The sequence below is a fragment of the Rutidosis leptorrhynchoides genome, chromosome 6 (genome assembly GCF_046630445.1).
Source record: "Rutidosis leptorrhynchoides isolate AG116_Rl617_1_P2 chromosome 6, CSIRO_AGI_Rlap_v1, whole genome shotgun sequence".
NCBI lineage: Eukaryota > Viridiplantae > Streptophyta > Magnoliopsida > Asterales > Asteraceae > Rutidosis > Rutidosis leptorrhynchoides.
Window position 1 is genome coordinate 15,551,479 of NC_092338.1, and position 26,611 is coordinate 15,578,089.

The 26,611-nt window shown below is 33.2% G+C and overlaps 3 protein-coding genes across 4 annotated transcripts in view; 2 read left to right on the forward strand and 1 right to left on the reverse strand.

Moving 5' to 3' along the window:
* LOC139855440 (uncharacterized) overlaps positions 1–12,522 on the forward strand; it is a 269,308-nt gene extending 256,786 nt beyond the window's left edge. The window contains exons 1-2 of one of the 2 annotated variants that reach the window (XM_071844661.1): positions 10,123–10,245; positions 11,407–12,522. In XM_071844661.1, the coding sequence (XP_071700762.1) occupies positions 11,504–12,463 (960 nt within the window). In that variant the 5' untranslated portion in view covers positions 10,123–10,245; positions 11,407–11,503 and the 3' untranslated portion in view covers positions 12,464–12,522. Of the gene's footprint in view, positions 1–10,122; positions 10,246–11,406 lie in introns of those variants that run through there. The other variant, XM_071844662.1, reaches the window with a different exon arrangement.
* Positions 12,523–13,740: 1,218 nt separating this feature from the next.
* On the forward strand, positions 13,741–14,502 carry LOC139853419 (uncharacterized). Its single transcript, XM_071842812.1, has one exon. It carries the CDS (start codon positions 13,741–13,743, stop codon positions 14,500–14,502), a length of 762 nt encoding a protein of 253 aa, XP_071698913.1.
* A 7,199-nt stretch (positions 14,503–21,701) lies between these two features.
* On the reverse strand, positions 21,702–24,812 carry LOC139853420 (putative BPI/LBP family protein At1g04970). Its single transcript, XM_071842813.1, has 7 exons — positions 24,408–24,812; positions 23,600–23,809; positions 23,404–23,543; positions 22,962–23,307; positions 22,381–22,629; positions 22,138–22,263; positions 21,702–22,009 (listed from the first exon to the last, which is right to left on the reverse strand). The coding sequence occupies exons 1-7, from the start codon at positions 24,810–24,812 to the stop codon at positions 21,806–21,808; spliced, it is 1,680 nt and encodes a 559-aa protein (XP_071698914.1). The 3' UTR covers positions 21,702–21,805.
* Between the last annotated feature and the right edge of the window lie 1,799 nt (positions 24,813–26,611).

Here is a 26,611-nt window from a genome sequence, read left to right on the forward strand (position 1 = left end):
CCATTTTCATTCCGGGATTTCAGGTTGTTGTAGTAGACCTGATGGTTTCTGATGTTCAACTTTGACCTTAGAACACGTCAAACATTCTCCTACATATTTAGCAATATCGGCTTTCATACCTGGCCACCAAAAATGTTTCTTAAGATCCTTGTACATCTTCCCCGTTCCAGGATGTATTGAGTATCTGGTTTATGAGCTTCTCTAAGTACCATTTCTCTCATATCTCCAAATTTTGGTACCCAAATCCTTTCAGCCCTATACCGGGTTCCATCTTCCCGAATATTAAGATGCTTCTCCGATCCTTTGGGTATTTCATCATTTAAATTTCCCTCTTTTAAAAATCCTTGTTGCGCCTCCTTTATTTGAGTAGTAAGGTTAGTGTGAATCATTATATTCATAGATTTTACTCGAATGGGTTCTCTGTCCTTTCTGCTCAAGGCGTCGGCTACCACATTTGCCTTCCCCGGGTGGTAACGAATCTCAAAGTCGTAATCATTCAACAATTCAATCCACTTACGCTGCCTCATATTCAGTTGTTTCTGATTAAATATGTGTTGAAGACTTTTGTGGTCGGTATATATAATACTTTTGACCCCATATAAGTAGTGCCTCCAAGTCTTTAATGCAAAAACAACCGCGCCTAATTCCAAATCATGCGTCGTATAATTTTGCTCGTGAATCTTCAATTGTCTAGACGCATAAGCAATCACCTTCGTCCGTTGCATTAATACACAACCGAGACCTTGCTTTGATGCGTCACAATAAATCACAAAATCATCATTCCCTTCAGGCAATGACAATATAGGTGCCGTAGTTAGCTTTTTCTTTAATAATTGAAACGCCTTCTCTTGTTCATCCTTCCATTCAAATTTCTTCCCTTTATGCGTTAATGCAGTCAAGGGTTTTGCTATTTTGGAGAAATCTTGGATGAATCTTCTGTAGTAACCAGCCAATCCTAAAAATTGACGTATATGCTTCGGAGTTTTTGGGGTTTCCCACTTTTCAACGATTTCGATCTTTGCCGGGTCCACCTGGATACCTTCTTTGTTCACTATGTGACCGAGGAATTGAACTTCTTCCAACCAAAATGCACACTTTGAAAACTTAGCGTACAGTTTTTCTTTCCTCAATACTTCTAGAACTTTTCTCAAATGTTCTTCGTGCTCTTGATCATTCTTTGAGTAAATAAGTATGTCATCGATGAAAACAATGACAAACTTGTCAAGATATGGCCCACACACTCGGTTCATAAGGTCCATGAACACAGCTGGTGCGTTAGTCAATCCAAACGGCATAACCATAAACTCGTAATGACCATAACGCGTCCTAAAAGCAGTTTTTGGAATATCATCCTCCTTTACTCGCATTTGATGATATCCAGAACGTAAATCGATCTTCGAATAAATCGACGAGCCTTGTAGTTGATCAAATAAGTCGTCAATTCTCGGCAGTGGATAACGGTTTTTGATGGTAAGTTTGTTCAACTCTCTGTAGTCAATACACAACCTAAATGTACCATCCTTCTTCTTGACAAACAAAACAGGAGCTCCCCATGGTGATGTGCTTGGTCGAATGAAACCACGTTCTAATAGTTCTTGCAGTTGGCTTTGCAGTTCTTTCATCTCGCTGGGTGCGAGTCTATAAGGAGCACGAGCTATTGGTGCAGCTCCTGGTACAAGATCTATTTGAAATTCAACAGATAGATGTGGAGGTAGTCCCGGTAATTCTTTCGGAAATACATCGAGAAATCCTTTTGCGACGGGAACATCATTGATGCTCTTTTCTTCAGTTTGTACTTTCTCGACGTGTGCTAGAACAGCATAGCAACCTTTTCTTATTAGTTTTTGTGCCTTCAAATTACTAATAAGATGTAGCTTCATGTTGCCCTTTTCTCCGTACACCATTAAGGGTTCTCCTTCTTCTCGTACAATCCGAATTGCATTTTTATAACATACGATCTCTGCTTTCACCTTCTTCAGCCAGTCCATGCCAACTATTACATCAAAACTCCCTAACTCTACTGGTATCAAATCAATCTTAAATATTTCGCTACCCAGTTTAATTTCTCGATTCCGGCATATATTATCTGCTGAAATTAATTTACCGTTTGCTAATTCGAGTAAAAATTTACTATCCAAAGGCGTCAATGGACAACTTAATTTAGCACAAAAATCTCTACTCATATAGCTTCTATCCGCACCCGAATCAAATAAAACGTAAGCAGATTTATTGTCAATAAGAAACGTACCTGTAACAAGCTCTGGGTCTTCCTGTGCCTCTGCCGCATTAATATTGAAAACTCTTCCGCGGCCTTGTCCATTCGTGTTCTCCTGGTTCGGGCAATTTCTAATAATGTGGCCCGGTTTTTCACATTTATAACAAACTACATTGGCATAACTTGCTCCGACACTACTTGCTCCGCCATTACTCGTTCCGACACCATTTGTTCCTTTCGTTCTATTAACCCCTGGTCCGTAGACCTCACACTTCGCCGCGCTATGACCATTTCTTTTACACTTGTTGCAAAATTTGGTGCAGAACCCCGAGTGATACTTTTCACACCTTTGGCATAGCTGCTTCTGATTGTTGTTGTTGTTGCGGTTGTTATTGTTGTTGGGATGATTGTTGTAGTTGCTGTTGTTGTTGTTGTTGTTGTTGTTGTTGTTGTTGTTGTTGTTGTTGTTGTTGTTGTTGTTGTTGTTGGGCCGTTTGTTGTTGGACCATTTGTTGTAGTTGCGATTGATGTTGCGATTGTTGGGATAATTGATGCGATTATTATTGTAATTGCTGTTGTTGTTGTATTGGTGATTCTTATCACCGTTTTCCTCCCACTTTCTTTTGACTTGCTTCACATTGGCCTCTTCAGCCGTCTGTTCTTTAATTCTTTCCTCAATCTGGTTCACTAGTTTGTGAGCCATTCTACATGCCTGTTGTATGGAGGCGGGCTCGTGTGAACTTATATCTTCTTGGATTCTTTCCGGTAATCCTTTCACAAAAGCGTCGATCTTCTCTTCCTCATCTTCGAACGCTCCCGGACACAATAGGCACAATTCTGTGAATCGTCTTTCGTACGTCGTAATATCAAATCCTTGGGTTCGTAACCCTCTTAGTTCTGTCTTGAGCTTATTGACCTCGGTTCTGGGACGGTACTTCTCGTTCATCAAGTGCTTGAATGCTGACCATGGTAGTGCGTACGCATCATCTTGTCCCACTTGCTCTAGATAGGTATTCCACCATGTTAACGCAGAACCTGTGAAGGTATGCGTAGCGTACTTCACTTTGTCCTCTTCTGTACACTTACTTATGACAAACACCGATTCGACCTTCTCGGTCCACCGTTTCAATCCGATCGGTCCTTCGGTTCCATCAAATTCCAAAGGTTTGCAGGCAGTGAATTCTTTGTAGGTGCATCCTACACGATTTCCTGTACTGCTAGATCCAAGGTTATTGTTGGTATGTAGCGCAGCCTGTACTGCGGCTATGTTTGAAGCTAGAAAAGTACGGAATTCCTCTTCATTCATATTCACGGTGTGTCGAGTAGTCGGTGCCATTTCCTTCAAAATAGTCAAATGGAACAAGTTAATCATACAGAATATTAAGAGTAGTTAATAGTATTTCGTAGCATAATATGAACTCATTTATAAAAGCTTTTTCTTCATATTAGCGTTTTATAAGTTTAAATTCGGGTAGTACCTACCCGTTAAGTTCATACTTAGTAGCTAATATACAATTCAACTACTACAATTCTATATGAAAAACTGATTATAATAATATTTCGCGTTCAAACTTTTATACAATATTTTACAAACTTACAATACCGCTTATTTTACATAAAGCATGAATTATAACACACAATAACTTTGATACGAGATAGTTGTGAAGATAATTCTAGCTAGTACACAAGTCGTTCAGCAAAGGCAATAAAGACACGTAATTCATACGTCCAGAAACAAGTCATGCATTCTGGTTTTACTAGGACTACTTCCCATCCTTGGTCTTGTGGAACATAACCGTTATGGCCGTTGATAAGACAGCGTGTTGTAACGTCTTCAAAGGGACGAGGGTTACGTAATGACCAATAGTCTCGTAATAACCTAAAAACCTCATTTCTTACCCCAATTACCGACTCCGTCACTTGTGGGAACGTTTTGTTTAATAGTTGTAGCCCGATGTTCTTTTTCTCACTTTGGTGAGAAGCGAACATTACTAACCCGTAAGCATAGCATGCTTCTTTATGTTGCATGTTAGCCGCTTTTTCTAAATCATGAAGTCCTATATTCGGATACATTGAGTCAAAATAATTTCTTAACCCGTTGCGTAAAATAGCATTTGGGTTCCCCGCAATATATGCGTCAAAGTAAACACATCGTAACTTATGGGTTTCCCAATGTAATATCCCCCATCTTTCAAACGAAAGTCTCTTATAAACCAAGACATTCTTGGAACGTTCTTCGAATGTCTTACAAACTGATTTCGTCGTAAATAGTTGTGCCGAAGAATTCTAACCGACTCTAGACAAGATTTCATCAATCATGTCTTCGGGTAGGTCTCTTAAAATATTGGGTTGTCTATCCATTTTGTGTTTTTATACTGTAAAATAGACAAGAGTTAGATTCATAAAAAAAAAATACTTATTAATACAAGCAATTTTTACATATATCATAAAGCACAAGCACACTATATTACATATATTACACCACATGAATACAACTATCTTATTCCGACTCGCTCGTTTCTTCTTCTTCTTCGGTTTTGGTTCGTTTTGCCAAGTTTCTAGGGATATATGATGTTCCCCTAATACGAGCCGTCGTTTTCCACATTGGTTTAGAAAAACCTGGTGGTTTAGAGGTTCCCGGGTCATTGTTACAACTTAAGGGCTTCGGGGGTTGACGATACATATAAAGTTCAACGGGGTTGGAATTAGATTTCTCTATTTTTATGCCCTTTCCCTTATTATTTTCTTTTGCCTTTTTAAATTCAGTTGGGGTAATTTCTATAACATCATCGGAATTCTCGTCGGAATCCGATTCATCGGAGAATTGGTAATCCTCCCAATATTTTGCTTCCTTGGCGGAAATACCATTGACCATAATTAACCTTGGTCGGTTGGTTGAGGATTTTCTTTTACTTAACAGTTTTATTATTTCCCCCACCGGTTCTATTTCCTCCTCCGGTTCCTCCTCTTCCGGTTCTGATTCTTCTTCCGGTTCCGACTCTTCTTCTGGTTCCTCTTCGGGAACTTGTGAATCAATCCACGAATCATTCCAATTTACATTTGACTCTTCATTATTATTAGGTGAGTCAATGGGACTTGTTCTAGAGGTAGACATCTATCACATAATATCAAACGCGTTAAGAGATTAATATATCACATAATATTCACATGTTAAAAATATATAGTTTCCAACAAAATTTGTTAAGCAATCATTTTTCAAGTAAACACAGTCGAAGTCCAGACTCACTAATGCATCCTAACAAACTCGATAAGACACACTAATGCAAAATTCTGGTTCTCTAAGACCAACGCTCGGATACCAACTGAAATGTCCCGTTCTTATTGATTAAAAACGTTCCATATTAATTGATTTCGTTGCGAGGTTTTGACCTCTATATGAGACGTTTTTCAAAGACTGCATTCATTTTTAAAACAAACCATAACCTTTATTTCATAAATAAAGGTTTAAAAAGCTTTACGTAGATTATCAAATAATGATAATCTAAAATATCCTGTTTACACACGACTATTACATAATGGTTTACAATACAAATATGTTACATCGAAATCAGTTTCTTGAATGCAGTTTTTACACAATATCATACAAACATGGACTCCAAATCTTGTCCTTATTTTAGTATGCAACAGCGGAAGCTCTTAGTATTCACCTGAGAATAAACATGCTTTAAACGTCAACAAAAATGTTGGTGAGTTATAGGTTTAACCTATATATATCAAATCGTAACAATAGACCACAAGATTTCATATTTCAATACACATCCCATACATAGAGATAAAAATCATTCATATGGTGAACACCTGGTAACCGACATTAACAAGATGCATATATAAGAATATCCCCATCATTCCGGGACACCCTTCGGATATGATATAAATTTCGAAGTACTAAAGCATCCGGTACTTTGGATGGGGTTTGTTAGGCCCAATAGATCTATCTTTAGGATTCGCGTCAATTAGGGTGTCTGTTCCCTAATTCTTAGATTACCAGACTTAATAAAAAGGGGCATATTCGATTTCGATAATTCAACCATAGAATGTAGTTTCACGTACTTGTGTCTATTTTGTAAATCATTTATAAAACCTGCATGTATTCTCATCCCAAAAATATTAGATTTTAAAAGTGGGACTATAACTCACTTTCACAGATTTTTACTTCGTTGGGAAGTAAGACTTGGCCACTGGTTGATTCACGAACCTATAACAATATGTACATATATATCAAAGTATGTTCAAAATATATTTACAACACTTTTAATATATTTTGATGTTTTAAGTTTATTAAGTCAGCTGTCCTCGTTAGTAACCTACAACTAGTTGTCCACAGTTAGATGTACAGAAATAAATCGATAAATATTATCTTGAATCAATCCACGACCCAGTGTATACGTATCTCAGTATTGATCACAACTCAAACTATATATATTTTGGAATCAACCTCAACCCTGTATAGCTAACTCCAACATTCACATATAGAGTGTCTATGGTTGTTCCGAAATATATATAGATGTGTCGACATGATAGGTCGAAACATTGTATACGTGTCTATGGTATCTCAAGATTACAAAATATACAATACAAGTTGATTAAGTTATGGTTAGAATAGATTTGTTACCAATTTTCACGTAGCTAAAATGAGAAAAATTATCCAATCTTGTTTTACCCATAACTTCTTCATTTTAAATCCGTTTTGAGTGAATCAAATTGCTATGGTTTCATATTGAACTCTATTTTATGAATCTAAACAGAAAAAGTATAGGTTTATAGTTGGAAAAATAAGTTACAAGTTGTTTTTGTAAAGGTAGTCATTTCAGTCTAAAGAACGACGTCTAGATGACCATTTTAGAAAACATACTTCCACTTTGAGTTTAACCATAATTTTTGGATATAGTTTCATGTTCATAATAAAAATCATTTTATCAGAATAACAACTTTTAAATCAAAGTTTATCATAGTTTTTAATTAACTAACCCAACACAGCCCGCGGTGTTACTACGACGGCGTAAATCCGGTTTTACGGTGTTTTTCGTGTTTCCAGGTTTTAAATCATTAAGTTAGCATATCATATAGATATAGAACATGTGTTTAATTGATTTTAAAAGTCAAGTTAGAAGGATTAACTTTTATTTGTGAACAAGTTTAGAATTAATTAAACTATGTTCTAGTGATTACAAGTTTAAACCTTCGAATAAGATAGCTTTATATGTATGAATAGAATGATGTTATGAACATCATTACTACCTCAAGTTCCTTGGATAAACCTACTGGAAATTAGAAAAATAGATCTAGCTTCAAAGGATCCTTGGATGGCTTGAAAGTTCTTGAAGCAGAATCATGACACGAAAACAATTTCAAGTAAGATTTCCACTCGAAATAAGATTGTTATAGTTATAGAAATTGAATTAAAGTTTGAATATTATTATTACCTTGTATTAGAAAGATAACCTACTGTAAGTAACAAAGGTTTCTTGATCTTGGATGATTACTTGGAATGGATTTAGAAAACTTGGAAGTAAATTTGCAATCTTAGAAGTATTCTTGATTTTATGAAACTAGAACTTTTGGAATTTATGAAGAACACTTAGAACTTGAATATAGAACTTGAGAGAGATCAATTAGATGAAGAAAATTGAAGAATGAAAGTGTTTGTAGGTGTTTTTGGTCGTTGGTGTATGGATTAGATATAAAGGATATGTAATTTTGTTTTCATGTTAATAAGTCATGAATGATTACTCATATTTTTGTAATTTTATGAGATATTTTATGCTAGTTGTCAAATGATGGTTCCCAAATGTGTTAGGTGACTCACATGGGCTGCTAAGAGCTGATCATTGGAGTGTATATACCAATAGTACATACATCTAAAAGCTGTGTATTGTACGAGTACGAATACGGGTGCATATGAGTAGAATTGTTGATGAAACTGAACGAGGATGTAATTGTAAGCATTTTTGTTAAGTAGAAGTATTTTGATAAGTGTCTTGAAGTCTTTCAAAAGTGTATGAATACATATTAAAACACTACATGTATATACATTTTAACTAAGTCGTTAAGTCATCGTTAGTCGTTACATGTAAATGTTGTTTTGAAACCTTTAGGTTAACGATCTTGTTGAATGTTGTTAACCCATTATTTATTATAACAAATGAGATGTTAAATTGTTATATTATCATGATATTATGATATATAATATATCTTAGTATGATATATATACAGTTAAATGTCGTTACAACGATAATCGTTACATATATGTCTCGTTTCGAAATCATTAAGTTAGTAGTCTTATTTTTACATATGTATTTCATTGTTAATACACTTAGTAATATATTTACTTATCATTTAACATAATTAACCAAGTGTATCAATATCTTAATATGATTCATATGTACCTAGTAAGACGTTGTTATAACGATAATCGTTATATATATCGTTTTCGAGTTTCTTAAATTAATAGTCTCATTTTTATGTATATAACTCATTGTTAAAATACCTAATGAGATACATACTTATAATAAAATCATGTTAACTATATATATAACCATATATATGTCATCGTATAGTTTTTACAAGTTTTAACGTTCGTGAATCACCGGTCAACTTGGGTGGTCAATTGTCTATATGAAACCTATTTCAATTAATCAAGTCTTAACAAGTTTGATTGCTTAACATGTTGGAAACACTTAATCATGTAAATAACAATTTCATTTAATATATATATATATAAACATGGAAAAGTTCGGGTCACTACATCATCCAAGTTACTTTTGCAAATGAGGTTGGCCTAGGTTTGTTATTTCTTTTCGAGCCTTTCATCGTTTGTTTGTTTTCCTTTTCCTGTATCGGTTTAGGATTTTTCATCTATTGATGAAGTTTTTTATTTTAATAGTAATCGTTATTTTAGTCACACAAAAAAAATCATCCAAGTTAAGCCTCCTTTGATGCTCCTGCAACTGTAAGTTAAGCCTCCTTTGATGCTCCTGCAACTGTTAGCCGAAGAAAAACCCCCACCCTTCCCAAAATTACTAGAAATGACCATAACCCAAAAATCATTGTGGTCAGTTTTAAAACGTCACCACCATTTTTTCAAAAGACGTAAGTTTTTTGCAAACAAGATTCCACATTAAGACCGCCTTCTTCGTGAGGAAGAAAGGTGTGTTCTCATTTGACTTAATATAATTTAGTCACCGAAACGACCCTCCCCAAACAGTGAGCACCTTAAAGATTCAAAGAGTTCAACAACACTAACCGGAGCACGAAATGTATTAGACATTTTTAGTCCACTCATAACAATGGTTAAATATAAGGGAATTCAATCGAATATCTAAAAAAAATATTATTTTAAGGATTATTTACTTCGAGGTTATTCAAATATAATTTTATTTTTTTTATTTCAACCAGTGGCGGATCTAGGATTTCTACTGACTGGTAGCACAAATAATAATAATATTTTACAATAATAATAACTAATTAATAATAAATAACAAGCAGATCGTCAGCCGCGCGTTGCGGCGGCCACCATGCAAATCATTCGGGTTGCAGTTGACGCGCAACATACAAAATCTCAAAATTACATGTTTTCTTTAGCTCTGTCGTTTTTTCTTTGAATTTTTTGCAGGAGTGTATATCATGGTGGTATTGGTCCTTCAAAGAATGTAAATGCAGCCTCTCCAGTGTTATCTTTAAAGATTACCTACATGTTAATAATTATTATTATAATAATAATAATATTATTATTATTATATTATTAATTATTATTATTATCATTATGTATTTATTTATATTTATTTATTTATTTATATTTAATATTTATTATTAAATTCTAATTCTAATTATTATAAGTATATAAGTATACCGTGGAAAATAAATAAGGAAGACAATAAATAGGGCAGTTTGAAAAGAAAAACACCGAGTATTTTCTGGGTTAACCTAATACTGTCTACGGCCGAAACATACGAAAACTCACGCAACCGAATCGGAATTTTTTTCCATCTAATCTATCAAACATGTGTAAGGTATGTGATTTTCTTATAGCTGATTATATGCGTTTCAATAACTGTTATTCATCATGTGTATTCGATAATTAAATTCCATGTTTACAACATGCTGATGATTTTTGTGTTTGTTTTTTTTTTTTTTTTAATTCGTTTTTTTGCAAGTTCCCGTTTAAAGTGCCCTTGAATAATCGTTCTTTCGTATTTGTAATCCCATAATTTTTATGTTTACATGCGAATTGTTGATGATTATGGAAATTAGGGCTTATGTATTTCCGGTCTAAATTGTTATTAGAGACGATATTCACATGTTACTTGTGCTAGATGGATAGGCTTCTAATTGATGGTTTAATTTTCAACTTTATTATTGCAAGTACTAGGGAGTTTTATGCACACGGACCAGATTCAAATATGATAAGCGTTGTGGGTTCAGTAAATGGGTATTATTAGCATTGTAGGGTTGTACATCAGTTGCTAGTTAGTATCATAATCTACTTTATAAGTTGTGTTCCAAAATAGGGAAGTTGATATGTCTATAAACCACATAAGAGATTATAGTTAACCTATTAGGAAACATAGAATAATATCATTCATTAAATTGGTGGTTATCTAGAAAACCATAAGCTATCCATCTAAAGATGTATGTGGATAGTTTTTTCGGTATAACCCTTTTGCCTGGCACCTTCTCACAATCCAACTGTTTCCTGAGTTCCAAGTTCCCGTTATGTTGCTTTGTCATCGAGCTAAAATAAAAGGACTAAAACAGCAACTTGTTCTAATTTTATATTATGAGTCGCATATAAAACTAAATTTCTATACGTCATAACCGATTTTCCTGTTTGGACTTCAACTGATGTTGCAATCGATTCTAGATCACGATCACCAAGATCCACATGTTCAAGTCCTTTAATATGAATTGTGTGTATGTTGGTGATTAGCATATGCGTGTTATTATTGCTTGCTTGGTTTGGTATGATATAATATTAGTCTTTAATCAATAGTACTAATTTGTATGGGTAAGTGGGTATTGAGAGCAAGGGATTTTTGGGCAGTGGGTATTGAGAGTAAGGGATTTATCCAATAATATATATTTCTAATGTGCATGCAACATGATTATAAATTATTATTATTATTATTATTATAAACTAATTGTTGTCGTTGTTGGTCGATGTGTGTGTGTAGATATTGGAGAAGAAACCATCCTTCACATTTGATGATGATGAGGAGGAGTTGTTGGCGATGATGCCGGAGGAGCCATCCAAAAAAAGAATCCAACAACATGCTGTCTCTGTCTCAGTTGGAGTCTGAGTTTAGTTTAGTACCTAAATATAATGAGAGGTTAAAAGGGTTAAGACAAAAAGGGTACGATGTGAACTGGGATGTAGACTGGGAACTTTTAAGTGAAGTCGGGTTATACATGACGGTAGAGGAATTGTTGAGACAACGTTACGAGAAACCACAACCAAATGGAAATAATAATTATTGTTATAGGGATTGGAAAGAATTGGTTAATAAGGATGCGTATATTTTTCCGGAACTTTGCTTGGAGTTCCATTCCACATATTCTTTAAAAGAAGAGCCGGAAGACATGAATGATAAGGACTTCATGAGATTTAGATTGGGTGGTAAGGACCGTCGGATGTCTTTGGCGGAATTTACGGGTTGCTTAAAGATCTACTCACCGAAACGGATGGATGAGCAACACTTTAACGATTACATCTGGTCGGGTGCTCGGGTTTCTGATATTATGAATGAGGAGGCGTTTGACCCAAATAGTGTTTGGAAAGAGTTTGGATCCTCCTCCTCTTGGCCCCCCCGTGATGGTAATAAGTTCCCGTCTACAATAGATTTGGATGATATTAATTGCCGTTTGCTCCACATGTTTTTGACCCTTAGTATTTTCCATCGGGCCGAGGACACTGACAAGGTATACTTGTCTGACCTTTGGTACCTGAAACAAATACGTTCCAAAGATACTCATGTCAACATTCCTTATTGTGTGGCCTACTATTTGAGACATGTCGCCGCCGCCGACAACCCAATCTGCGGTGGCCATTTTGTGACCTTAATAGCCGATCACTTTGAGGTCAAACTTGATGAAAGTGCGCGGTTCAAAAAATATCCGACGGGTACCATTAGTGTTAAAGAGTGTGAGGATGCAAAAGTTATCTATCTGTGGAGTAGCGGGATATTCCTTTATGATCCAGATCTAAAACAACCACCACCACACCTGAATTAGAATTAGAATTAGAATTAGAATATGAATATTATGATTATGATGATGATGATGATGATGATGATGATGATGATGATGATGATGATGATGATGAGCCCGTACCCAGAAATAATAAATTAGAATAATATTATGAACATGTGATGAAACTGAGTCGTGAAGTCATACTTTTCTTTTGACTGATATTATGATTTATCGGGTCATCGGATATTAGACCCGGTATTTTTATTGTTGGGTCACGCGTTACTTTCTGATACGAGTATCAATCAATCAACTGGCATTATTCTTATGGTTCTTGGGTCTGTGTCCTATTGCGATTTCGGATAGCGGAACCTGCTCTGCTATTGATATTGAGCTACTATTTCTAGTTTTCAAGATTTTGATTGAATTGAATTTGTTCATCCATTTTTTATCAATAAATTCAGCAAGTATTTGTTGTTTCGTGTATATATTGATGAAACATAATAAAGTTTTTTCTGTGAGCTCAAAAACAGGACGAGCACCCTCATCTCACCTTGCTGGAAACTTCCGTGGTTGATTTAACAGAGTTTATTAAATATGTTGTATCTGATGTGTATAACATTATTTTCAAGTAACCATTTTAACCAAAGAACAAAATCCACAAATGATTTAACAGAGTTTATAAAACACGACCACATTCACGTCCCATTTTTTTCTTAAAGGTTTCAGAATATATATATATATATATATATATATGTATATATATATGTATATGTGTGTGTGTATATATGTACCACAACCCCTTAAATATACATTTTCAAACACACCTATTACCTATATGTATGTATGTATGTACACGAGAAATAACAATATCAATATCTAGAAACAATATTAGGCAACATCTTTAACACCAAGTGTAAGATTCTGCTCTGCCCATCTCATCTTGAACAACATCTTCACAAAAACCAATCATTAACAATATCTCCATTGCCAGCTGCAACACCACAATCATAAATCAAACTCATAAACTGTAATCATTACGATAGTATTTATTACTAAGTTGTTGAAAATGGTAATCAGAAATAAAGATAGATAACATTGAGTTGTAGCGGCCTGTCTCTCTTAGCGAGAGGTCAGGAGTTCGACTCCGCTAGGGTGCAACATTGCACTCAATGTTATCCCTTGACCTGAAGAATCCACCCATGTCGCCTTTCGCTTCGTGCGGGGGCTGCGGGGAAGGAGGGTTTTACCGGCCATGCCCTCGGATTGGTCCGAGTTTCCTCCAGGGCAGTAGTTGGGGGCGAGTTGTTGCTGATAGAATAATGAACGTTAACTCTACCTCGATCGGTAACTGGGATTGGTCCCGCCCTCCTAGTGGTCGTGCAAAGGATTATCTCACGGAGCTCAACAACCTAATAACATCTGTTATTATTTCAGATCGCCCCGACTCATGGAAATGTTCCCTTGACACATCCGGCATCTACACTTCAGCAGCACTGTCAAATCTGATCAATAAGCTTAAATACGGCACAAACTCTAGAAACCTTTCACTACCTCAAAACAAATTCGTTCCACAAAAGATATTCATTTTCTCATGGAGGGCAGTTCAACAAAAAATCCCGGTTAGAAGCGAACTCGATAAAAAAGGAATTGACCTTCACACCATCTTATGTCCCTTATGTGAGCACCAAATTGAAACCATTGATCACGCGTTGTTAAATTGTCAAAAAGTATCTTCAATATGGATACAATTTCTCGATTGGTGGAATCAAAACAACATAAGTATCTCTAACATCAATGATGCCATCATCTCGGATCAAGGCATATCACATAATTCCATTGGTTCTTCAATATGGCAAGCTGCTAAATGGATTGCGTGCTACATTATTTGGAAACATAGGAACTTAAAGATTTTTTCCGGAAAAATATGGAACCCCGCTGTGATAATCTCCGAGATCCAATCTCAAAGCTTTAGCTGGATCTCAAATCGTTCACGGAAGAAAACACCTATCGATTGGCATCAATGGCTACTCAACCCGTCATTTTACGTGTCACCTCCTTCAAACCGCATAGGCGTCAGTTAACATAACTAAATTCAAATCGGGATGGTTTCGTTATTCTATATAGCCTATGTGGGTTAGATTAAATGGGTTGGTTGTGTGTCAACTTTGTAGTCGCTTGATCGGCACGGTTATCCCCTCCTTCCCCGCTTGTTGTTCTTTTACGCAAGTTCGTCCCTCGTAGTGTTATCTAGTCTACGTCTCCCCCGATCATAAGTTCAGATAATTATTCCATATTTTCTCAGCTGATCCGTTTCGTTTATAGCATTGTATAAAAGCATATAGGGACTTGTATTGTAATATTCCATATAATAATAATAATATTTTTGCTTTTCAAAAAAAAAAGTTGGGGGCGAGTTGTGTAACTAAGGGAGATGAACGCGTGGGTGGTTAAGTCCTCCCGGTGATCTCAAACTGATGTTAAAAAAAGAAAAGAAATAAAGATAGATGCTTTTATTTAATTATTAATTTTTTTTTTTTTTGTGAGGCAAAATGAAGAAAGATGCTCACCATTGTACCTTGCAATATTCGTGTGAATTATAGGGTTAGCCTACAGATACATCAACAGAAAATTATAACTATTAGATAAGGAACGGAAATTACATTTTTTTAACCGTTGTGTCAGTTTTTTGTGTTATATTTTAGTAGGGTGATGTGGTAAAATCTAATTAGAAATTAGGTGAGAAAAACTTAATTAATAATATATATATATATATATATATATATATATATATATATATATATATATATATATATATATATATATATATATATATATATATTGATTAAATCTAGAAATTATGTGATTGGTCCCTGTAAAACTCACGAAAATACTCAAGCCCGTCAAATACATGACTAACGGATGGATATGGATTTAACTGACACCCCATTAGGGGCCGTCAGTTTTCGTTCGTCAGTTAGTGACAACTCATCTGACGAAAGGAATAAATGCATGGTTAGAATGGGTCTACTTCAATCGAAGTTTCCTCTTTGTTTAAATACCAAATAGCCCCTCGACTTTCAAAAGACCTGTGACTACCCGAAAATTTTCGACCAAATTTAAACTTAATCTTTATATGATTCCGATACGATAAGAAAAGTATGTAATGTTGAGTCTAGAAAATTTTGGAACGATGTTCATATATTCAATTGACCTTCGACTGCTCTCGACGATTCACGAACAATTAATTGTAAATAGATATGTGTGTGTGTGTGTGTGTGTATGTATGTATATATATATATATATATATATATATATATATATATATATATATATATATATATATATATATATATATATATATATACATATATATATATATATAGTGGTAGGATCAAGAGGGAAGTAACCATTCGGGGGGAAGCGGGGGGAAGCAAATTTTTTTTTTTTTCGTTTTTTGAAAAAACTTTGTTCACGAACATTATAGATGAGATGAAAATATGAACATTTAGTAGAGACACTTTGTGATAAATGTTTTTATTTTGACGGGAAAACGCTCGAAGAAGTAATATATAACAATTATCGTGTTTTTCGAGCGTATTTTGAGGTTTTAGGTATTGGGGTTTAGATATTAGGGTTTAGATATTAGGGTTTATAGGGTTTAGATATTAGGGTTTAGAAATTTAGGGTTTAGGGTTTAGATTTAGGGTTTATATTTAGGATTTAGATTGAGTTTTTAACACGAACGGTTTAGAGTTTAGGGTTTAGGGTTTAGGGTTTAGGGTTTGGTGTTTTGGGTTTATGGAATAAACCCAAAACACCAAACCCTAAACCCTAAACCCTAAACTCTAAATTGGGCTAAATTTTACTTCACAAAACATGAAGAAAAAAAAACGTTCATATTCTTCACGAACAATATTATCTTGAATGTTATTTTTGTCGATCGTTTTCCCGCCTAAATAATAACATTCATCATGAAGTGTCTCTTCTAAATATTCATATTTTCGTGTGATCTTGATGCCGGAAAAAAAAATTCAAAAAAAATGAATTTTTTTTTCTGCTTCCCCCCGCTTCCCCCCGATTGGTTACTTCCCCATTGATCCTGCCCCTATATATATATATATATATATATATATATATATATATATATATATATATATATATATATATATATATATATATATATATATATAATAATTCGAAATATAATTTGAAGTATTATATGTTGTTGTTATTAAAAATTAATAAAATAAAAATAGGATATTATAATAATTATTGTTTAAAATATATCTCTATATATAAATAAAGTATATTAAAAATAAATATTAAATGATTGTAATACTCGTTTGATGTTTTGATTGATATTAAGCAAGTTAAATTCAAACTTATGTAATTTTAGAATAAACGGTGATACGAAAATGAGTTCTATAAATTTTAGGCTTATTAAAAATATATTTAGAAACTATTTGTTAAGTTTTAACACTTTTTATATTTTACTCAGAAATGAGAGGGACAGTTGATGTAATTTTCATTTAACAAATTAAGGATCGAATTTTATACCATAATGACCAAAATAAATAAATATATTTAATTTAAAAATTTCGGATTTTTCCGAAGACTTTTATCCGCCACTGATTTCAAATAGTGGACGACGATACACCGTCCGTGAAAACTGTCGGTAGAGTTTATAATTGATTCACACGTTTTTATTATAATTATTATTATATTAATATTATTATAAAACTTTTGTACGTGATTGAGGAACACTGTGTTAGATTGGGTAATATCAATCTATTATATGAATATATACTTACATCAACTACACATAATATATACTACCACCGATCAATTTTCCTTGTTTAAATCATCATATCACAACAATTGACAACTATCTATCTTCCATCTATAATTATATATGTATATTTAGTTATGAAGAATCAAAAACACCACCTTCACTCTCCTTCTTTCTCCCTTTTCTGTTTATACCTTCGGTTGTAACAACAAGAACACCAAACCATAACCCACCACCAATTAACACCATTACTCCTTTCTTGTTTTATTTTTCGTAAACCTGAAACTAAACCACTTAACAATCACTGTAAACTGCTATTGTTGCCTTTACCTGATCAATCACTAATGTGAACCATGGTCACCTTACCACCATTGATCACAACCATCCACACAGACTTATACATAATTCAAATTACTACGGTTTGTTTATTTGTTCGCAAACCCGAAACAAACGAAACCCATTTTTGTTTTGCTTGATCTCTCTTCTTCTTCACGATAACCACCACCCATGTATCCACCACGACAACAACTGCAAACCTACTATATCTAAATGGTTGTGTTTGCTTCTCACTGCTATACTAGTTCATGCTTTTTCTCTTATACGTTTGAACCACCAATACAACCATCAATAAAAATAGCAAACTGCTACTACTTCTTTTATTTTTATTGTATTTGTCACTGTTTCTGTTCAGGAAAAACTACCCCAAAATAGTCTATCAAACAACTAATTGATACAACATCTGATCATGTTGTTGTTCCGTTAGTACACCGTCAACAAGAATCACCACCACCGTTGACCCCTTGAACTTCCGGTATTGTTTTCTCCTTTCTTCTGTTCCGGTTCTTCCTTCGTTAAACAAACATCACGCACCACTTTGATAATCTTGTAAAAACCACTTTTTCTATATATATGTACACACCCGTATCACCATCACGTTCAATCACTCTACGAATGTTTCTTTCTGTTTTTACCTCGAATACACCACCATCAACAACCAACGTTAGGATTCATGAACATAACTATTATTACTCGACGATATCAACACAATAAAAACTGTTGCAGAAGCTCTCTTGTTCGACCCATCACCAAACTATTTTCAGTTAAAATCATCCTCGTCACCACCATAACAAACCGCCACACTCATCGTCAAAGAACCTAAAACCAATTGTAAATTCGTAACTACTATTGCCTGTTGAACGAAAACGATGGAACCAGGATGCTGCCGTTTTTATTTTTATTTTTCTGTTTGATTTCATGCTCGTTGCTACTATAGCAAATATAATTTTGTTTCTTCTACTGTTAAACGAAGATGATAGAAGAAAAGAGAAAGATGATGATGATATTTTTAGTTAACTAATTATAAAAAAACCGAAGACCCACCCATGAGTTTCTGTCGATTTCAGAAACCCCACCAATTCTATTTCTTGCCGACGCCTATTTCTTGTGTATATCTGGACACCGGAATCTTTATACTTTCTTGGGCTGTGAATATGTGCTTGGGCTATGATCCACGTACAAGTTGTTGGGCCAAAGTAAACTCGATCCAAGATCCATATCAAGTGATAAAGAAACCGCTACTATTATGTTTCTGTTGGGATTAATGCGACTGTAACGATATTGATAGTATAATAATAAACAATGATGATAATTCTATGATGATAACGATTTGATGAGGATGATTATGGATTATGAATGATACAGATAATGATGAGATAATGATGATATAGTTGGGTTTTAAGGCAGCCACATATATAGATTAAAAGAATTAAGATCCTTATTAAACCAGAAGTAACATGGCAGCTCAATGGTTAAGGGTGTTAGGGTTGAATGAGAGGTCGCGTGTTTGAACTTGATCTGGGGCATTTTTTTTAAGAAAAGATTTTAAAGGGTATAATTATTATTATTATTATTATTATTATTATTATTATTATTATTATTATTATTATTATTATTATTATTATTATTATTATTATTGTTATTATTATTATTATTATTATTATTATTATTATTAGTAATATAAATATTATAATTGTTATTATTACTAATACAAGACTTATGATCATTTATTATTATTGTTATTATTAAGGTTATAATTATTATCATTATTATTATATCTAAAAGTATTTTAATTATCATTAGTATTATTATAAGTATTATTAGTATTATTATTATTATTAATATAAATAATTGTATTATTACTATAATTATGATTATTATTATTACTATGAACATAATAAAATTTATTGTTATTTCATTAATACTAGTATTAAAATCATTTTATAAATTATTAGAATTAGTATTTATTACTAACTTAAGTATTATTAAAATTATCATTTGTAATAAAATTGTTATAATCATTATTATTATTATTATTATTATTAAATATTAGGTATTATTATCAAAATTATTATTTTCATTACAATTATTATTAAGTTTATCATTTTTATTAAAAACTACTATTATTATTAAAATTATCATTTATATTAATAGAATTATTAATATTATTATCATTAATATTAATATTAGTACTATCATTACTAGAACTACTTCTGCTAAAATTATATTAGTATTATTATAACTACTGCCATGATAAGCAAAAGATATATATATATATATATATATATATATATATATATATATATATATATATATATATATATATATATATATATATATATATCAATATATTTAATACATATAACCTAACAAAATTAATATTCTTAAGTATTTAAAATATATAAAAGGAATATATGAGAACATATATATCAATATAAAAATCACATAATTAATAAAGTTATATCTATATAACTTTGATCAATTACAGTTACGTGTATTAATAAATATCCAAATGATATAGGTTCGTGAATCCGAGGCCAACCCTGCATTGTTCAATATCGTCATATGTATTTTTACTAAAAAATACAATATTGTGAGTTTCATTACTCCCTTTTTAAATGTTTTTGCAATATATATTTTTGGGACTGAGAATACATGCGCTTTAATAAATGTTTGACGAAATAGACACAAGTAATTGAAACTACATTCTATGGTTGAATGATCGAAGCCGAATATGCCCTTTTTGCTTGGTAACCTAAGAATTAGTAAACCAATCTACTAATTGACGCGAATCCTAAAGATAGATCTATTGGGCCCAACAAACCCCATCCGTTGTAGCGGATGCTTTAGTACTTCGAGTTTTTATATCATGTCCGAAGGATGTCCCGGAATGATGGAGATATTCTTATATGCATCTTGTTAATGTCGGTTACCAGGTGTTCAATCCATATGAATGATTTTTGTCTCTATGCATGGGACGTATATTTATGAGAAATGGAAATGAAAATCATGTGGTCTATTAAAATGATGAAAATGATCGATTATGATAAAATAATGAACTCACCAACCTTTTGGTTGACACTTTAAAGCATGTTTATTCTCAGGATTGAAAGAAATCTTCCGCTGTGCATTTGCTCATTTTAAAGATATTACTTGGAATCATTCATGGCATATTTCAAAAGACGTTGCATTCAAGTCGTTGAGTTCAGTAAAGATTATGATTAAGTAAATGACAGATTAGATCATTTATAGTTGGATATTATGAAATGGTATGCATGCCTGTCAACTTTCGATGTAATGAAAGTTTGTCTTTTAAAACGAATGCAATGTTTGTAAAATGTATCATATAGAGGTCAAATACCTCGCGATGTAATCATATGTTATTGTATTCGTTCTTATGGATTAGGACGGGTAATTACATGACCAAAGTATGGAGTAACAATTTTTTTTAATTGTTTTACACTTTCACCCGGGTTACTAATTTTATTTAACAAAAATAACAAGAACTCATATAGAAATAAAGTCATTTTCAAAGTAAAATGCCTTCAACAAAGAAAACAAAAATGAGGAAGCTTGCACTTAGAAAACTACTAACTAAACGAAAATTATCTATAAACGAGTCACCCACATAGAAAAGTAGCCAAATTTTACTTGATGAAGCTATATGATGCTCCAAATCCGACTAAAATTCATTACAAAATTCCAGAATTTAACGAAATCTAACGGAATATAACATTCAAACAGCTTCTTCGATCTTCAAGTTTACAAGTTAAGTTGGTTTACATTATCATACTTTTTCAAAGTACATAACTTACAATATTATTTTTCTGGACATATAGCCTACATTGAAAATATATATATATATATATATATATATATATATATATATATATATATATATATTGAGTAACATTAACCCTGTATATAGTTATATATGTGGGAGTTTGATGTGATTTCAAGTTCATAATCAATTAACACATCTTTTATGTTTATATTTATATTTATATTTATATTTATATTTGAAAGTCAATAATTTATGCTCAAACAGTCAAACCTGATTTATAATGATGATTACCTTTTTTACGTTGTATAAAATTATTATTACTCCGTACAAAATACAAAAATTGCTTGATTTGTTAAAAAATATACACACTCACATAACTCAAACTATATTAAATATAAATAATAGAACAAGTTACAGTGGTCCCAATATCTGTACAAACTATACTAACATTGTACAAGATGACTCTCTCCAAAGCCTATGAAGTGTAGATTCGAATGCGGCGGCTCTCGAATGATTCCTCATAACTAACGTCGCTGCACACTGTGATTCTAGATTGTGTTGATATTATCTCTGCATTTTGTAGCATAAAGCCGTTGATTATAGGCAACGGGAACCCTATCCCGAGTTTTGCATTTGCATAAGGCAACAAAACAGTTTTGATCATTGTCCGTATCATAGGCTGCAAAAACAAAAAATGGACACATTAATGTTGAATCTAAAGCAACATTAAAATTGTCCACAGTTTAATGGGTGTGTGTTTGTTGTTCCAATATAAAAAATAATAAAATAATAAAATCAAGTGCTTACCTGAATAAGAAGCATGTGCAAGGTGCCAATCTTGCTCCATTTTAACGACATGGTGAAACCATCCAGTTTCACATGACCAGAGAGGTTATTTCCGATTATCTGAACTGTACCTGTGCCACTCATTAACTAAAAGAAGAAAAACCAACATGTGAATGTCAGATGAAACAAAGATCATCTTTACATACAATAACTCTGTATGTAAATATCATTTGATGCTTTTGCATTGGAGTTAATGAAGGTTACCAATGAGATACAAATAACGGGGATTGTTTCATCTGTTTTAAGAACATCTATGATCAAATCTGCAAAGACTGTTGCAGCAATATTACGTGATGATATCTGCACGAGTGGAGGCTCAGACAGAGAGATGTTCAAATTCATATCAGCATTTGGGTATTTTTTGTACAGTTGAGGAATAATAAATCTCCATCCTGCTGTGTTCAAAAGATTTTGTTCCGGAACTTTATCCACAATCCAGTGCATAAACATAGCCTGAAAGTACAAATTTATGTGATTTCTATACAAAATTAGATTCTTCAAAACAAGAGGTGGGAAAATGGACAGTATGATGGGTTTTGGAATGGGTCAAAATGGGTTTGGGTCACAAAGTAGTAGTTTCTTGGTTCAGGTTTGGTCAGTTTGACCCAAAAATATACTATATTAACTGTATTAGTGTGTCAAAGAAAAAAAAAGGAGATTAAGAGTAATAAAAGTACAAGTTGGGGGACTTTCAACTCATTTAACTCATTCTTTTAATCGACCCATTTATAACTGCCACCTTTAGATTATATCATACGGGCTGAATTCAGAATTTTAGGCATTACATTGTAGTAGAAGGTAAAAGCAGATTCGAAAACAGCTTCGTCTAGTGCAAATCCAATCATTTTTGAAGGATCTGAACAAGATACTGGTGGCTGCAAATGGTTGTGGTATTGAACTGTGTTGGATTTAGAATCTATGAATAACCCATTTATCTCGAACCCTAATGACGTGTCACTCAAAAAAGGGTTGTTAACAAATGTAACGTTTAAAGAAACTTTATTAACCACTGGAATCTGTTTTGGAAGAGTTTGTAAAACAGATGCTAGCTTTGAAACCTCACTCTTCAGTTTCTTGATGAACGCCTTTTCTACTGCTGATATAATTTCATCTTTAAAAGCATCCACAATTCTAATAAATGGTAAATTATTAAGATGAAGTCAAAAAAATTTGTAACAAAAATAAATAAATGTAATGATTAAAAAAAAAAAAAAGTAAATAATTTACCCTTGATAGAGCCAAGATGCTCCTCCTTTTAGGTGTACCGAAATATAATGTATAAGACAATTACATTCCATAACAGAAAGTTTCATGGATCCTTCTTCATAATCCAAACTTAGCAATGAACCAATTTCCATGCCGCTAACCTTAAACACGAAAACTTTAACATTTCTTAGTTTCAATTATCAAATTCTCTACTAACATCATGTAAGATCACATGTCTACTAAACTTCCCATTGTTATTGGCCATCTTTCCAAAAAACACAATGAGGCCAAAGGAATCCTCCGAATTTGACAGAGTAAGAGTTCCTTCGGGGCTACCCAAAAAGAGGAAGATGGAGCCCGCTGACCCTACGTTGCCTTTGGCAACCCACCAATCAGAGGCGGAACATTGTGGAGGCAAAAGGGGTATCTGCCCCGGCTCGTTTTCGGAAAAAAGATTTTTTACACAAAAAAAAAAAACTAAATAATAAGTTTTTTTTAGTGTTTACCCACATTTCATTAGTTTCGGCCCATCTCAGGTCGGGTTCAAGTTCCGCCACTGCCACCAACCCATCCTCGAAGGGCTAATGACAAGCTATTACCTCAATCGGAAACCCAACCATGTGACAGACGATTTGAGCATGTGGCCATCTTCCAAAGTCTTCCACATGGAGGCCTCAAGTATCAATGGGTACCATTGAGCTACAAGCTCATTGATGCATGTCCACTAATTATGATTTTCCAAATATTAGTTCTAATATGATTAAAGTGAGAGGTAGCACATAATATAATTGCAATGCCTTGATTTCCTTATGCTTGGATTGCATACTCTTATTACTTAACTACCAATGGTATAAGGATTATATTTTTCCTCTAAAATAAGCTAAAACATGGTAACAAACACTTATCATTTTATCAATGCTTATTTAAAAATAAAAAATAAAAAAATAAAAGCTAAATACTTGCTCAATTTCCAAATACTAAATCGATGATTAGATTCAATCAAACTTAGAAACTAGAAAAAGTACCTCAATAGCAGCAGTCCCATTATCCGAAATAGTAATAGGTCCGACCCAAGAACCATAAGAATAATGCCAATTGACACTCATACCAGAAGTAACATCCGACCCAGCAATAGAAATACCAGATATACCAGGTCTAACATCCGATGACCCGACATTGACCCGGTAAAGCATAATATCAGAAAGAACAATACGTACTTTACCAATTACAGGGATTCTAACAACCTTCTCAATTTGTGAAAGTGGAGTGGGTATTAATGATGAAATTGCTTTAGTTATAAGCAAATTTTTGACGAAATTAAGACCGTTTTGGTTTATGAGAATTGATATGAATGATTGATCAGCAGAGGTTGGGTTTTGTGGAATGAAGAGAGTGAATATGAGAATTAGATATACAGTTATTGGTGGCATGAAGAGATACTGATATAGAACACAATTCAAGATTCAAGATTTGAGCTTTGAGTATTAGGATGATGATGATGGTTGATTTAGGAATGTTGATGGATGAAAGTTGAAAGTTTTAACTTTACTTTTTTCCAAATTTAAAGATCATGTCTGAAAGTTTGTTACAGGTGACAATTTTGTTTATTATGAAAAACTTGATAGATTAGTAAAAGGTTCATTTCTAGAACTATGGAAACGAAATTCAAATTTGAATATAACAGAAAAATCGAACAAGAGCATACCTAAGCTTACATAGTTACATTTGAGGTCATATTTGCATGAGCAGGTATGAAGGTCACACAAAACATATGGTGCAGCATACATTTTGAATTTGAATTGTTTACGACTTATGCAAATCATGTATACCAAACCAAACAAATAGAAATTGTCATCTTTTCGATTCTATGACATATTTGGTACTTTCTATTTTAAAGCTCTAACCTTTAACTTAGGTGAATAAAATCTGTGATCGTATTTGAAGTCAACTGAACGTGTCAAAATGGGTCCTCTACTCACTCATGTCTTAATCTAAATGCATCTTGGGTAAGCGAGGAAACCCTCCTATGAACGAGCACATTGGCTCCCCCATAAAAGGTAAAACCTCGGGTAATCAAGTCCCCCGAGCGCGAGACCTGGTACCGGGTGAATTGCACATTATGCGTACCCTCTAGTCACACTCCCTTTTTGAACAATTTGGCATAGCCAAGAATTGAACCCGAGTGGTGTGCTTCATTGGGCAACTCGGTGGCCACTCAAGCAAGCCTGAATGGTTGTCTAAATGCATCTTAGTATATATAGTTTCATTTAAACATGAAAAGATTTAATCAAGAGAGAAGCACTTTTTTTGGAGGAAGTTGGGGGAAGTAATTTTTTTTTCGTTTTTTTCGAATTTTTTTTTTTAGAAATCAAGATCACATGAAAATATGAACATTTAAAAAAGACACTTTGTGATGAATGCTATTATTTTGGCGGCAAAACGCTCGAAGAAAAAAATGAAAACATTCAATGCATTGAATGTTTTGATTCTGAGTTTTTTTAAGGGGTTAGAAATTAGAGTTTAGAAATTAGGGGGTTAAAAATTTAGGGTTTAGCTATAAGGGTTTAGAAATTAGGGTTTTGGGTTTAGATATTAGGGTTTAGGGTTTAGAAATTAGGGTTTAGATTGAATATTTTAACACGAACGATTTAGAGTTTAAGGTTTAGGGTTTAGGGTTTTGGGTTTAGGGACTAAACCCAAAACACTAAACACTAAACGCTAAACCCTAAACTCTAAATCGGGCTAAATTTCGGAAAAAACACTTCACACAAGATGAAAACAAAACGATGCAAATAAACTCAGAATCTAAACATTCAATGCATTGAATGTTTTCATTTTTTTCTTCGAGCGTTTTACCGCCAAAATAATAATATTCGTCACAAAGTGTCTTTTTTAAATGTTCATATTTTTACCTAATTTTGATGACTGAAAAAAAAAATTCGAAAAAACCAAAATTTAAAAAAAAAATTTACTTTCCCTCAGAAAAGTGATTCCCTCTCGAGTATGACCCTAAACATGAATATATAATGTTAACTAATTAAATATATCACCATTTCAAATCCATCTATCTATCTATCTATACATTATTATAAAGCGCGTGCCAATAATCCTACGTGTCAATTTCTCAATTAATCTGATTTAAATTTGCACGCGTGTCAATTTATCAATTAAACTGAATTAAATTTGCACACGTGTCATTTTCTTAATTAAACTGAAATAAATAAAATTT

Bases quoted from the DNA above. Each gene is read 5' to 3' on its own strand.
- LOC139853420 (XM_071842813.1), bottom strand. From the start codon at position 24,812: ATGCCACCAATAACTGTATATCTAATTCTCATATTCACTCTCTTCATT. The intron at 23,308-23,403 runs GTAAATTATTTA...ACCATTTATTAG, and splicing joins GCATCTTGGCTCTATCAAGG to AATTGTGGATGCTTTTAAAG. The intron at 22,264-22,380 runs GTAACCTTCATT...TTCTTCTTTTAG, and splicing joins CCGTTATTTGTATCTCATTG to TTAATGAGTGGCACAGGTAC.
- LOC139853419 (XM_071842812.1), top strand. From the start codon at position 13,741: ATGAACGTTAACTCTACCTCGATCGGTAACTGGGATTGGTCCCGCCCT.